Below are 14,182 nucleotides of genomic sequence, written 5' to 3'. Positions count from 1 at the left end.
GAGCCCGCGGAAGTGGCCTGCCGCCTCCTGGGCTCCTCCACGGCCCTCACAGCCCTAGGCCTCTCTCTCCGGAGGAAGGCCTGGGGCTGCATGGCTTCCTACAGGCCCGCTGCAACCCCTGGAACCCTGCTGGAGGGCTCCGGCAACCGCAGCGGGCCTCCTACAGGTCCGCTGCATGGCCTCTCGCGTGAGCAGAAGGGCCGCTTGCGCGAGAGGCCATGGGCCACTTGCACAAGGGGCACCTCCGCTCTTTCACGAGAGCACAAGGCCAAAAGCCGCTCTGCGCGAGAGGTCCTGTCGCTGATTGCCCCGCGCCGGTGGCAATCGGCGGCAGGACCAGGCTGGGGCCGGTCCCAAGGCCTCGGGTTGCCGGCCCCTGGTGTAAAATGTAAGGAAGCTTTTGTTCTCTTCATAGCTGCACTGGAAGAAACAAGATGGACATAGGTTTTTATTTTTAAGAACTATATTGAATGATCTGTTTTGAAAACAAGACAGTTACTCCTCACATGGCTTGTTTTAAAAAGGTGTTTTGTGTACTGGCAGCATGGTTGCTGCTCTGGGATAGCAAAAATTGTGAGATTCTACATGTGTTGCCCACCCTGGCATTCAGTATCTGAAGAAAAAAAAATGGGCAGTACCATTCCTTCAAAACAGGGGCTAGCAAAATATGGCCCTCCATATGTTGTTAGACTTCCACTTCCATTCAATACAGCTAGCATAGCCAATGATGTGGAATTCTGTAGTTTCACACCATCTGGAGGGCCACATTTCCTACACTCCTGCTTTACCCCAATGTATTTCCACATGTATGATACTGAGTGAGGAATTCATAGAAATTCATAGAATCGTAGATTTGGAAGAGACCACAAGGGCCATCCAATCCAACCCCCTGCCATGCAGGAACTCTCAATCAAAGCATCCTGACAGATGGCCATCCAGCTTTTGTTTGAAGGCTTCAGTTGGTTATGTATGCTATTGCTTACAGAGTATAATTAAAGAAATAGTTTGAGAAATTCTTGGTTCGTCAAAGATAGAGGTTCTCAGAGCAAAAACATGACCTTTGTGTAAAAACACACTTTTGTTTTCTGCTAATGCTTATCACACACAGAGCACAACAAGGGGTTAAAAACACATTACTTAGGCAAGAAAGTGTGTTGAAAGTGAATTTGGGTTTCTGATGAAGACAAACCCCAGTTGCTAGCTTGTAAATAATTTTTTTGCACATGCTTCAAACTGTCATTTCCACAAGTGCATACACAGATATCTCCAGAGAGGGAAGGGAAATGGGGAGGAAAATTTTCTTTGCCCCAGATGCTGTTTCAGAGGAAGGAAGGCTGAGGTTTCCCTTTGAAAACTCCTGGAAAACTACACACAAACACACACTAGAGAGAAAGAGGAGGTGGCTGCTCCATAAACCTGTCTGATTTCAGTGAGGGCTGAAACTCCCAAATGCCCTCCTTTTCCAGGACATGTTCTCCATTCTACCTCCTGTACAGGAGGAATTCCAAAGTGTCCTCTGCCTTCTCTAACCAGCTGTTCCCTGCTGCAGGAAGAGGAGAGCAGCTGCATGAGGGAAAGAGGGGTGTGTGTTGTGTGTGTGTATCTGTTTAAGAACAAGAACCTTGGCACAGCAAGGAACCTTGGGAAATGTGAGAACAGGGGGATCAGGGACTTGGTTTTCAGACTGCTGCAATTACATGAAGAGAGTGAATTCACAAAGGAAATGGAAATGCAAACATGGTAGTTTTGCGAAAATGCTTATTCCCTGATTCACCTCACTCTCTATTTGGTGTATGACCTGTTTGCGCGCAGCGTCATCTGAAAAGCAGCTGCGAAATTGTCCCTAATGCCCTGGATAACCCTGCATTATGACCAGTTTAATCTTCCAATTTTCCCCATGTGAAAGAGTCCTTAGTATCCTCTGGTAAATCATTATCTCCTTGTGTAACCTATCTCACAAGATGGTTGAGAAGTTAAAAGTAGGAGGAAAGAATGATACATGGCCCTCTTAGCTTTTGGATGATATGCTGGACTAAAATATCATAAATAATAAATAATCACTCCTCGAATGAAGTATCTTCTTAATATGCAAGGCAACAATAACATAGCTGAGGTCACAGTAGCTGGCCAAGAGAAGAGTCTATTGTTTATCATATTATTATTACAATTATTTTTGTCTGGAGCTGCATGCATTCCAGGTAAAGAACATTAAGACATAAACATCTATGGTAACATATGATCTTCTGGCTGGCATTTTATATTCAAAATTTCTGCACATTTTGTTCTGTGTCATTTGGGGGGAATTCAGAAAAAACTAAGAAAGCTTACATAAAATGTAGAAATGAAAGTTATATTACCAGTCTGAGTCATTCTGCACACATTGCTAAATGGGATCCATCACTGAGAAACAAAATAGAATTTAAAAGAGACCAATAACTACAAGATGGGAAATGTTCATGCATTTAAACCTGAAGTTCACTTTTTTATTAAATGAATTTTAAAAGTAATATTTTATGTTAAGCTTTTCAGTGAAAAAGTCTTCTTAGAATTCCAAAGTATTCAGTAAATCACAGCTTGTTTATGTAATAGCAAGTTGTCAGATTTGTTTAAAACCACATTCCAAAGGTGTACTTTTAATCTTTTTTGTATCACTTGAATAAAAAATGCACTTTTGTGTATCTCACCTCCCCCCAACTGTCCCAATTTAGCAGGAACAATCCCACTAAATTCTCTGTCTTTCCACTTCCCCCGCTGGTTTTAAACTGTCCCAACTTCTCTCACTTCTTCCCACTTTCCCTCTTTGTCCTCAACTTACATCAATTGCTGCAAACTGAGTTCAAAATGAAAAAAGAGTTTGAACTCAATTAACTCAGCAAGGGAGAGTGGGGAGGAGGGAGAGCAATCTTACCCTTCCCAGTACGTTCAGGGGAAAAACAAACTGCTGAAGCTTGTCCTAGCATTTGTGTCATTTAATAACTTTTATCATCTTAACCACACTCTAATGTTATGTGATCATACATGTCCCAGTTTTCATCTGTGAAATATTGGAGAGTATTGGATATTTCTTGCCATACATGTACCAATTTTCATCTGTGAAATATCAGAGTGCTCTGCACAAACATGAGATCTGAGCTTGGACCCAAAGGTGTCTGAGTACAAACAGAAAGGCACTTCAGCTTGTGAAGAGAGAATGGGTTGTGATTTCTAAAGTCTAATGGAGCATAATGCATCAATAAAAGTATAGTGTCTACATCAAGAGAAGTAATAGTGCCACTGTATACTGCTTTGGTCAGGCCCCACCTGGAATATTGTGTCCAGTTCTGGGCACCACAATTCAAAAAGGACATTGAGAAACTGGAGCGTGTCCAAAGGAGGGTGCCTAAAATGGTGAAGGGTCTAGAAACCGGGTCCTATGAGGAACGACTTAGGGAGCTGGGGATGTTTAGCCTGGAGAAAAGAAGGTTAAGAGGTGATATGATAGCCCTATTTAAATATTTGAAGGGATGTCACAAAGGAGGGAACAAGCTTGTTTTCTGCTGCTCCAGAGAACAGGACCCGGAACAATGGATACAAGCTTCAGGAAAAGAGATTCCACCTTGACATTAGGAGGAACTTCCTGACAGTAAGGGCTGTTCGACAGTGGAACACACTCCCTCAGAGTGTAATGGAGTCTTCTTCCTTGGAGGTCTTTAAACAGAGGCTGGATGGCCATCTGTCAGGGATGCTTTGATTGAGATTTCCTGCATGGCAGGGGGTTGGACTGGATGGCCCTTGTGGTCTCTTCCAACTTGACGATTCTATGATTCTATGATAAACCACAGTTTGTGAAAAGGAGAGATTTAAAATATTTAACTATTATTGTCTAAAAAGATACAGTGAGTGAAATCTTGGGTGTCAGAGCTGAGCTGAACAGGGCTGGGAAAGTGTAGGCCAGGAATGTGGCCCTTGTGATATTTTTGGGCTACAAGAAGCATGTATTTTGGTCCTGTGACAAATGTTAAGCATTCTGCTTATTTAAAAAATAAAAACAAACAAAACCCCCAATAAGGAATGGGCACCTTAAAGAGGAACAAAGAGCTTTGAGTGTGAGCTACTGTGGACTAATGATCACTTCATCAAATCCATGTATAAATGTGTTTCATACCCACAAAGTAACACAGAGTAAACAGAGCAATACAGAGAAATGGCCCAACATAAGTTTAGATATTTCCCCTCTCCACCTCAATTCATGTATATATAATTTTTGAATCTGAAGGAGCTGTGTTTATTTGAATAAGATCTCGCTGTGGTTTCAGCTATGCACGTCACTGCTTTCACTGAACAAGGCTCTTAAGAGTATTGCCTGTCCATGTCTCATTGGGAATTCTGACTGCAATCTCTTTTGATCCAGGCAGACAATCCAAGCACTCTATCTCAGCTTTGGAAACCTTTTGCAAAGGGTCGTACTAAAGAGCTGTTTTACACATACATAAAGATTTGCCCTTTTCCTTGAGGGCTGATATTCACATAGAAGTAGGTTGAAGCCTATGCCTCCTCTTCCTGTTCTGGGATTGGAAGACAAAAAGTAAGCACATTGTGTCTTCTGTCACCAGCCAAAAGATCCTAGAGCTATTGAGACATTGCATCCTCTGCACCCTGTTGAAATAACATCAACCCAAAGGGAGGCCAACAGGGCTATCTGACTGCTAGTGAATGAACAGTGGCAGAAAGAATGAATATGCAGGTCCAACTGCCAATTGCTCCAGGACAGGAGAAGTAAGGGGAAAGAACACTCTGATCTCATTTTAAATTAGCTAAAGGAACAAGAACCACCCATAGCTCTTTAAGCAAGAACACTGGCAAGGGAACAGCAGGCTGTTCTAAACTACTTAAGTGGACTCTTAAAGTTTACTCTGGCCCACTTTTAGTTTGTGTCCAGTTTACAGCACCACACTTTAAGAAGGATATTGACAAGATGGAACATTTCCAGATAGCGGCCAAGATGGCAAAGGATTTGGAAAGCAAGTCTTATAAGGAACACCTTAAGGAGCAGAGTATATTTAACCAGGAAAAGACTGAAAGGTGTTATGAAAGCTATGTTTAAGTATCTGAAGGGATCTCATCTCTCTTCCATCTTGTGGAAGATGGAGCACACTTGATTTCTGCTACTCCAGGGAGGATAGAACCTGAATCATGGGATTCAAATTACAACTTCCTGATGATAAAGAACTGTTTGACATTAGCACAGACTGTCACAGAAGATGGGGTACTCTCCTTCCTTGGAGTTTTTAAGCAGAGGGTAAACAGCTACCTCTCTGAGGTACTAACTGTAGATATCTGCTTTGCCTGGAGCCTGGACTAAATGACCCTTGAGATTACTTCTAGATCTTTGTTTGATTTTATGTTCAAAACTGAGCTTCATATTTTTGTATTGTCAGTCTTTTTTTTCCAGTTTGCAAGCCTGATAATAGGGCTCTTAATTTTTTTCAATTAATTGAAAAAAGTGTCTGAAATGTAGATGAAAATACAGTAATGAAAGAAAGAAAGAAAGAAAGAAAGAAGGAAATAACATGTTTAACCTAAAACAATACAGCCTCTGCATGCATGAGGATTTCTCTTCTATTATGGAGATGTGGGATACTCTCCCAGTGCATGCAGAGACATGGGTTGATATCTTATTCATCAGCTGCATAGTTTAAAGCTATATCACCAAGCTGCACAGGAGTTATACTGGATCATACTGATGTGCAAAATTTGACAGGTATTCGCTGAGCTGTGTGTAGTTGTTGACAGTTTGTCTGCACTAGGGATTGCTATTGCAGTATCTGAGCAGCACGATTGCTGGTGCACTGGTATTTGCATCAGTATAAGGCACTAACTATATTATGACCCATGCAAAGACATTTGTAGGAATTTGTAAACCACACTTTTATAGAAGGCTTTCTATCAGGCTTTGAAAATCAGGTTCCCTCTCCCCAGCCTAATGCTTATTGGTTTGTTTGTTTTTAAACAGTTTCAAAATATTCAAAATTCTACAAGCTGTTTTTTTCCTCTGTGAAAATTATCAAACTGTTTTTAAACATTCCCTCTTCCAAGTACACTGAAATAGAGACTAATTGTTAACAGAGAAGATGATTTGTTTTGCACATACAGTTTTTTTGGCAAAAACTTGCAAACTCAGGGTCTGACAGCACTTCACCATGTGATAGTTTAAAAGGGCAGAACATCAGTGGTACCAATGGAATTTCTTTTTTAAAAAAAAACACTCGAGAAGTTTTTTTTAAAGCAGACATTAAGACTGAATTTCCTCCTCCACAATGCTAATTGTTACCCAGGGAATAGACACTCACACTTAACTTTGTTTTGTTTTGTTTTTTAAGTCTATGAAGGATAAATTAGTCTGTAATTCAGTTTTCAGATACACAGCAACATTACTTCAAAAACTGACTGGATTCCAAAACATGAGATCTCTAAATTGCCATTACCCACATAAATCTCCCCCTGCTCCCACCCAAATCTCTTCATTTGAGTAATCTCCTACTTGCAAAGCTCCAAGACAAAATCTTGGAAAACTGGCAGTAGGGTTTATGAAATCAAAACTATGGATGGATGGAATCACCAACTCCTTTCAGTGGTTGAATGTCAATGGAGTTTATCAAATGGGAAGAATTTCTCTAAAATTCGAATGAAAAGAAAGTGGGGCCAGAACGCATTCACTGAAAGTCGCTAGTTTAGCGCAATTATGTGAATGTGCATTGCGTGCGAACTGGCTCCCCACTACCCGAAAATAGCATGCCATTGCCCGAATTTGTGTGTGGCAGTCTATCACGCAATGACGTGAAACCACATGCTTGCGTTAGGACTGACTTCCTATTGCCCGAATTAATGTTAAACCCCATGATTGCGTTCAGATTGCCATTGGATTATACTTCTAATTTCCCTTGTCTGATAAACTCCAATGTGGGAGATGTAATTACAGATGTGACTATAACCATCAGATATATTTCTGGTAGAGAGGCAAGATTTATTAGCATCTCAGCAATGGACTATAATAATTGTATCCCCAGGATGAAACAACACACCCAAGGTAGGGGCAAAATTGGAAGTAGTCACATATTACTGAAATGAAACTACTTTTTCTATAAAAGTTTTACTTTCACTCTTCCTTTCCTTTTCCTTCTCTGTGCTAAACAGTTCATGTTTAAAAATAAGGAAACTTCCAGTTAAAATAACAATTTACCCACAGCAAACAATAAAAGAAAGTTGTCTTGTTTTGTGGAGGTAGTGGTTTTTAAACTGACTTGACCCCTTTCCCATTTTTGAAGTGTGATTCCCTGGGGAATCAAGTTTACTATCTGATAAGGATGTTGGCTTGTTCTCATGAGAATACAATGTGTGTGTTGGGGGAGGGGGGGAGTAAACCCAATCCATTCACATAACCAAAGTATTTACATCAGGAATGAGCAACTGTCAGGAGTAAGGGGCCCACAGAAGACCTTGGAGGATTCCAGCCTCCAGGGATAACCTCTCCCCCCAAAAAAATCATAAAACTTTTTTGGCTCCCAAATGCCTCTCAACAACTTCAAGTGGACACTGGGGAACATCTTGGCATATTTCTGGCATTTTAGACCCAGGAGGGACCTATTTTTTACAATAGGAAGGTGACACCAAAAGTACTTCTGGTTCATTCCCTGTTTTAAAAATGGCTTTCATGGGCTGAAAACATAGCAAAAATGTCCCCTGTGACCCTAGGGAGAATTTTTTTTTGGGGGGGGGGAATTTGGGAGCAACCTCTGAACCCCTGTGTGTGAGCCACAAAAATAGCCCTGAGGCTCACATGTAGCTCATGAATTGAACTTCAGGCCAGTATGTGATATAACAAATTTGAAGTACTTCCAGATTAAAAGTACAGATAATTTGAACAAGATAAAAATGTATTAAACATAGCAATAGTTAACACCACTTGAAAGGCTACAGTTAAAAATCACTTTAAAGACTACAACAATTTAAAAAACATGCATATACATAAATTAGTTCCTGGAAGCTTTAAGAAAAAGCCATGTGGTGGCTTGATATGAGAAAGCAACCAAAGTTGACACCAGTTGGACCTTCAAAGAAAGGCCCCTTCAATTGGGGCACCACATCTGAAAAGACCCTTTTCCATGTCCTCTCACTTTGTATGATCCCCACTTGTGAGACACAGAGGGTCTTGCAGACCTTGATTCTTAGACAGGTGTATAAAGGGAGAGGCTCTCCCTCAAATATCACTTAGTGAACTCATGGCTGTGAGAGATCATTTGAACAAATCAATGACTTCCTGAATCACAGACTCCACCTTGCTCCACAATCAGAAGTAAGTCCTGTCAATTCATGCAGGACACACTTACATGCTGAGGCAGGCATACATCTCCACTACCCTTTCACAGTATCCTCCAGTAAAGTTGCTGTTTAACTCATCTTTGATCCATGCTGAGTGGAAGTTCCCTAGCAGGCGCTCTACAGACTATAAGCTGCCTCTGTCTCTTTGGACATTATCACAAGGGGAAAATTGGGAGGAATTTGAAGGTCAGTGCAGTGTGATCCCGGATGCAATCATGCAGATTCGTGTTATTGTGCTAGAGGTTATCACACAGAATCGAAGCCAATGCTAGGTCAATTCGTACCCAATCCATGGTCAACTGAGAGATGTGTAAATTCAGGGAAATACAGAACTTACAAATCCTGTTCCACTCCAAAGTTGCGTTCAATTCGAATTTGGCAAGTACGGAATGCATGTCTCGGTCACCCTTGGACTGCCTTTGAATCAGACTACAATTCCCTCTCTCTCTCTAGCAACCCTGTCACAGGGTTTTCTTGGCAGGTTTATTCAGATGGGGTTTGCCATTGCCATTTTCTGAGGAGGTTAAGAGAGTGACTTGCACCAGGTTACCCAGTGGGATTCGATCCCTGCCTTCTAGAGTCATAGTCCAATGCTCAAACCAAGTACAAGGTTGCTTTGGACTGATTTGGAATTGGTGAATTGCCTAAATAACGTGAAATAAGGGATAATGAATGAACAAATAACATGAATTGCCTAAATAACATGAAATAAAGAGTAATGAATGAACAAACAACATAAAACAAGGCAAAACCACAGGAACTGGAGGCAACCCCGTCAGACGTTTTAAAAGGTCACAATCTGATTCTGCCCTCACTGTGCATGTGCAGGGATGCTAGTCAAATTCTAGACTATGAAGGGTATTTACTCATATGATAATTTCTTTTGCATTTGCACTACTTTGGCTTTGGGATGGGTGCTGTATTCTTCTGTGGTGTGATAGCCATCCACACATTTATGTTCATTTTCGAATTGTCCCTACTTTCTTTTCTTTTGAAATTGAGAGCCATTCCTCCCGTGTGACGTCCTTTGAGATCATATCCCATGGTTTATCTGAAGCTCAGAAAGGCTTACAATAAAATCAACTTTCAAAAATAAATAATTACCAGAGTTTAAAAATAGGCAATTTAAAATCAATTAAAACAATTTTGAATAATATAAAACATGTGTAGCCTGGATAATAGCCAGGTTTTAACTTGGTGCCAAATGATTCTAATGTTGGTGCCAATTGGGTTTCCGGAAGGAGGGAATTCCACAACCAGTGTGCCACTGCAGAAACGTCCTTTCCCCTGTCCTCCCACAGTGCATTTTCCCTACTGATGGGACATGGAGAAGGGCCCCTCCAATAGATCTCAATGTTCAGGCTTTTGTGATCTTTTCCAACTCTATGTTTATATGATTCTATGTCCTATCAGGATTTGGTTTCAGTTTGAATAAAGGAGACATAATGAGTTCTCTTTGCCATCTTCACTGACACAAATTAAAGGTGTTTGCCAATTTTGTCATACAGTATTTGCTCTGTGACCTATGACACTTGCACTCTAGGCTTCATCCAGCCTATTTCATTGCCCATAAATCTTCTGCAAACTAGTACTGGCTTGGGTGCTAAGGAGCAATTGTATCAATGGCCCTTTCTATCTCACCATTTCATAGTGAGACCAAAACCTTGACTGAATCACCAGCCCTGTCAGCTGAAAAATCCTCCTGAATGCTTAATCAGTCCTGTATCCCTGCAAGGGAAGGTCTGCTACTGCCAAACCAAACTTCATAAGGAAGTAATCTGACTATGACAATGAGGTTGTTGCACATGCAAGTAAAACTAGATTTTACCCAGTCTTCCTAACAGCAAAGGTTAGGTCTAAGGTATGTACTGCCACATGTGTTGGACCAATGATATATTGAGACAGTCCCGTGGTTGTAAAATCCAAATTACTGGTTGTTAATCTGCTGTTTACTTTGTCTTTATTGTAAACTAGTTAGTATTATTTTAGAGATGTTTTCATCATGTAATGCTGTTGTTTTAGATTGTACATTGTTTGGCATGTTTTTAGTCTTTTTTCTTATTTGACCCTTACTGTGAAAGGCACTGTGCAAACTTTACAGCACTCTATTAATAATAATAATAATAATAATAATAATAATAATAATGGTAGTCACAAAGTCTTGAGCAGGTCCTGTTAGGACAGCCTCAGCATGGATGTTGAAGTCCCTCAGAACCACAGTTCTGGTGATTTCCAGTACCACCTCTGAGACCACCTCAGCCAGTTCTGGCAAGGAGACTGCTGGGCAGCAGTGTGGGCTATATACCAGGAGCATCTTCATACTGTCTCTTTGGCCCATTACAAGATACAATCTCTCAAAGTCAGTGCTAGAATGAATGCACTGCTACCTCAGCATTATGAAGGTACAGGGTTATATGAAGGCATACACTCTAGTGCAGATGGCTGAAATCATGGCAAATAGCCACAACAGATGTAACTAGTCACCAGCCTATAAGGACACTAGGCTGTCTCCCTTGACCACCATCAGGGACATAGCCAAGGGGGGTTTCTTGGGGTCCGGACCCCCCCCCTTCCATTAGAAAAATGAATGGTGTGTGCTGCTGCGCCGCCACACCCAAGCCCCATTATAATGGTGGCACTTAGTCTGGACCCCCCCTTCCTAAAATCCTAGCTACGTCCCTGCCACCATTCAGTAATGTTGGCCTTAATACCTCCAGTGAATCAACTCGCAAGCTCCTACAACTAATTCATGATTGTTTATTATTTATAAAAGTACAATGCAGAAAAATACAAACATGGAATTCCCTGCCTGAAGCTTCATGAATATAATACAAAAGTTATAGGCAGGTGGAGGGAAAGAAAAATCTTTGCATCTTCAGAGAAAAATGAAAGAAAAAAGTACAACAACAAATCTAACAGTAATTAACCTCAGAATAGAAGCCAGGCAACATACCAAGAAGGAACAGCAAGACATACAACTTCTTAAAGTGAGTCAAAGAAAAGGTCAGCAGAAGATTTCAAGGGAGAGAGTTCCGTACATAAAGAGGCAGAAGTAAAGAAGAACAAGGATGAAATATGTAACAGGGAGAATTTTTGTCACTTTAGAAAATAATTGGTGGCAGTCAATGAACTGAAGAAGAGTTGGTTCTGGTGAAGCTAACAAAGGTCCCCACAGAATCAACAAAATGTAAGATTCTCTAAGACTGTACTAACACCTAATGAGACTTCAGGTTTAAGGAAGAATACAGGGCTGCTATCCTTGTAATTGTTATCTTTCCTTGAATAACAAATAGGCAGCCCTGTACCTAAGAAACAAGTCCAGTGTTACTTTCCCTATACTGTACTGTCTTCCACAGTTTGCATATTGCTACTATTAGTACTTTTACTACTACCGACATCACCAAAAATACTAAAAGTACAGTAGTACTAATTATGATAATTACACTAAAAAAATAGTTCAGCAGCAAATATAGTGCAATCCCCCCTTTGTACACACTATCAGTATTATGCATTCTACAATACAGGAAAAGCAAGAACAAAAGGTATATGTTTGGCCTAATTTTGTGAGTAGTTTTTTTTTTTTTTGCCTTTGATTATGTAAGATTTGAGGATAATAAATGCAGTACTTACCAACTGATTATATAATCTAGACCATCCAGTAATGGTGCTGATAATCTGGTATAATATCTCTCTGATCAGCAGAATGTCTGGCGGTAGAAAATTGCCTCTTAGACGGAAGACATTTTTTGGGTTGGGGACCCTCATACTAGTGACTAAAGTGATGCCAGCTCTCGTTTTAGGCTGGCGTGGAGGCTGCCTTGCTTTAATTTATGCTTCAGGGCTAGGAAGAAAAGGGGGAAAATATTTTCTGGATGGCAAGTCCACCGGATGGTAAATCCCTTTGCTTTATGGAAGATCAGATACCACCCTAAAAGTCTCTTTCCTAGTGTACATCATCATTTAAAAAAAAAGCCCATAAATTGTTGTCAATAAACCTTAGTTTTTATCTTTAGCAATTTTAATTCCAAATAATTTACTTCAGTCAGAATTTGCTCAGAAACTACCAAATGACCAGCCACTGTTTTATTGAAGTATGCATCTGGTGTTGGTGCAGCTAGTATTGACAATGGCAAGCTTTAAATGCCTAATTAATTAATTTTCCATTTCCCTAATCACAATACTTATTAATTTCAAATAGTTTTAAAATAATTGTCCCAATCTGTATTCTAAGGCTGAAATTTAGTGAAATGTGATTCCTTCAAATTAACTGGATTATTATAAACCAAATTGATTGTGTCTTTGTAAATCCTACTTAAAATTGAATGTTTATAACTGTTCTGTAAAATGTGGATGTTCCTTTTCTAAATCTAACTCATAAACACCAGTCTCTGCCAGCAGTACATACAGGGGCCTCTTTCCACCCTTAAAAAAATCATCACAGAGAAGTACGAACAGTTACAGTTTTCTAAAAAAAAAAATTGTGCTACTGGTATTGAAATGAATACTGTCCTGTGACAAACTCTTGATATTATGAAAGTGTGTGTTTGTGTGTGGGGGGGCTAGTTCTTATTAAAACAACACTGCCCTTTGGGCTTGTGACTAACCATATGACTAAGTATGATAGTTTTAAAGAGAAAGAGAATAGGACACAGTACAATATATCCTTTTGTTTTCTTAACAATATTCCTGTTCTGGGATCATAACTGAAACATCATATGGCTACAGACATAACATGAAGGACGGCCTCCAAGCATAAGATTATTTATTAATTTCTATTATTTTATTTCAGCACTTGAAAATGCTACTTTTTGGACTACAACTCCCACAAACCCCTGGTCAGCATGGCCAGTCTAGGAATTTTAATCCAAACCTCCCCCAACATTTCCAAGCTCTAATTTATTTATGAATACAGCTTTAAATACCATGAGACTCAAAGTAGCATAGATGGATCTTCCCTTTCTTTTTTGTTTATCTTCTCACCTGATCGTACCAGAAATTCCAGAATACTTGATTTAGGGATTCATGTTTTAGGAAATCAGATTCCTAATGTCCCCATGTCTGCAGATGGTAGTTGGGAGCAATTTTGGGGGTAAAAGGAATTTTTGAATTTTTGGAGGGATGCAGTGGGGAGGTGTAGCCCTCAAGATCCTGGTATGTGTTTGTGTGCTGGTGCACCTTTCTAGACTCTGATGCTGCAATTCCACACGCCTATTTTATGAGCTCAGTGATTTCCAGCTGCCAGAAGTAACAAGGGAATCATATGGGAAAAATCTGGACCATTCGTCTTTCTAGAAGCAGATGCTATTCAAGTCACATTAATTTTGGACACATGAATGATATATTTTAATCAAACACAGACTTAATTTTTTATAACAAACAAACATAAGCCCATTTACTTACCAGCTCCAAAAATCCACGCACAACCTGCCTCTGTTTCAAATTTGTTTCCCCATCCAGATTAGCTGTTTCTATGTGACAAAGGCCATCAGGGTCACTTGAAGAAAGCAGCAATATATCAGCAGGGATTATTTCATTGCAACGCAGCTGAATGAAGTCTCCGACTTTGACTTCTTTCCAGTATCTTGTGGTGTATTTCCTTTCAATCCTGGTAAAGAAATGTACATACAAAATAGATTACAATTATTTCTTGACAAAAGTTCCCAAGACCGATTCTTAAAACATGTTGCAGGTCAAGCCACCATCTGTGCTGTGCAATGATTGTGGCACTCAAGCCTCTGACATCAAGTGGTTCCTGGAAATTTCAAGCCTCAAGGAACAAAGTTGTCAACAACACAACACTCACAATTCAGATTCAGTGAGAATA

General features: G+C 40.2%; 1 protein-coding gene across 2 annotated transcripts in view; it reads right to left on the bottom strand.

Annotated features, from left to right (window-relative positions):
• ATP10A (ATPase phospholipid transporting 10A (putative)) overlaps nt 1-14,182 on the bottom strand; it is a 169,657-nt gene that overhangs the window by 93,162 nt on the left and 62,313 nt on the right. For both annotated transcript variants that reach the window (XM_042460578.1, XM_042460579.1), the window contains exon 2: nt 13,759-13,963. In XM_042460578.1, the coding sequence (XP_042316512.1) occupies nt 13,759-13,963 (205 nt within the window). The remainder of the gene's footprint in view (nt 1-13,758; nt 13,964-14,182) is intronic.

This window comes from Sceloporus undulatus, chromosome 3 (genome assembly GCF_019175285.1).
Source record: "Sceloporus undulatus isolate JIND9_A2432 ecotype Alabama chromosome 3, SceUnd_v1.1, whole genome shotgun sequence".
Classification (NCBI taxonomy): Eukaryota; Metazoa; Chordata; class Lepidosauria; order Squamata; family Phrynosomatidae; genus Sceloporus; species Sceloporus undulatus.
This window is presented reverse-complemented; position numbering and strand designations above follow the sequence as displayed.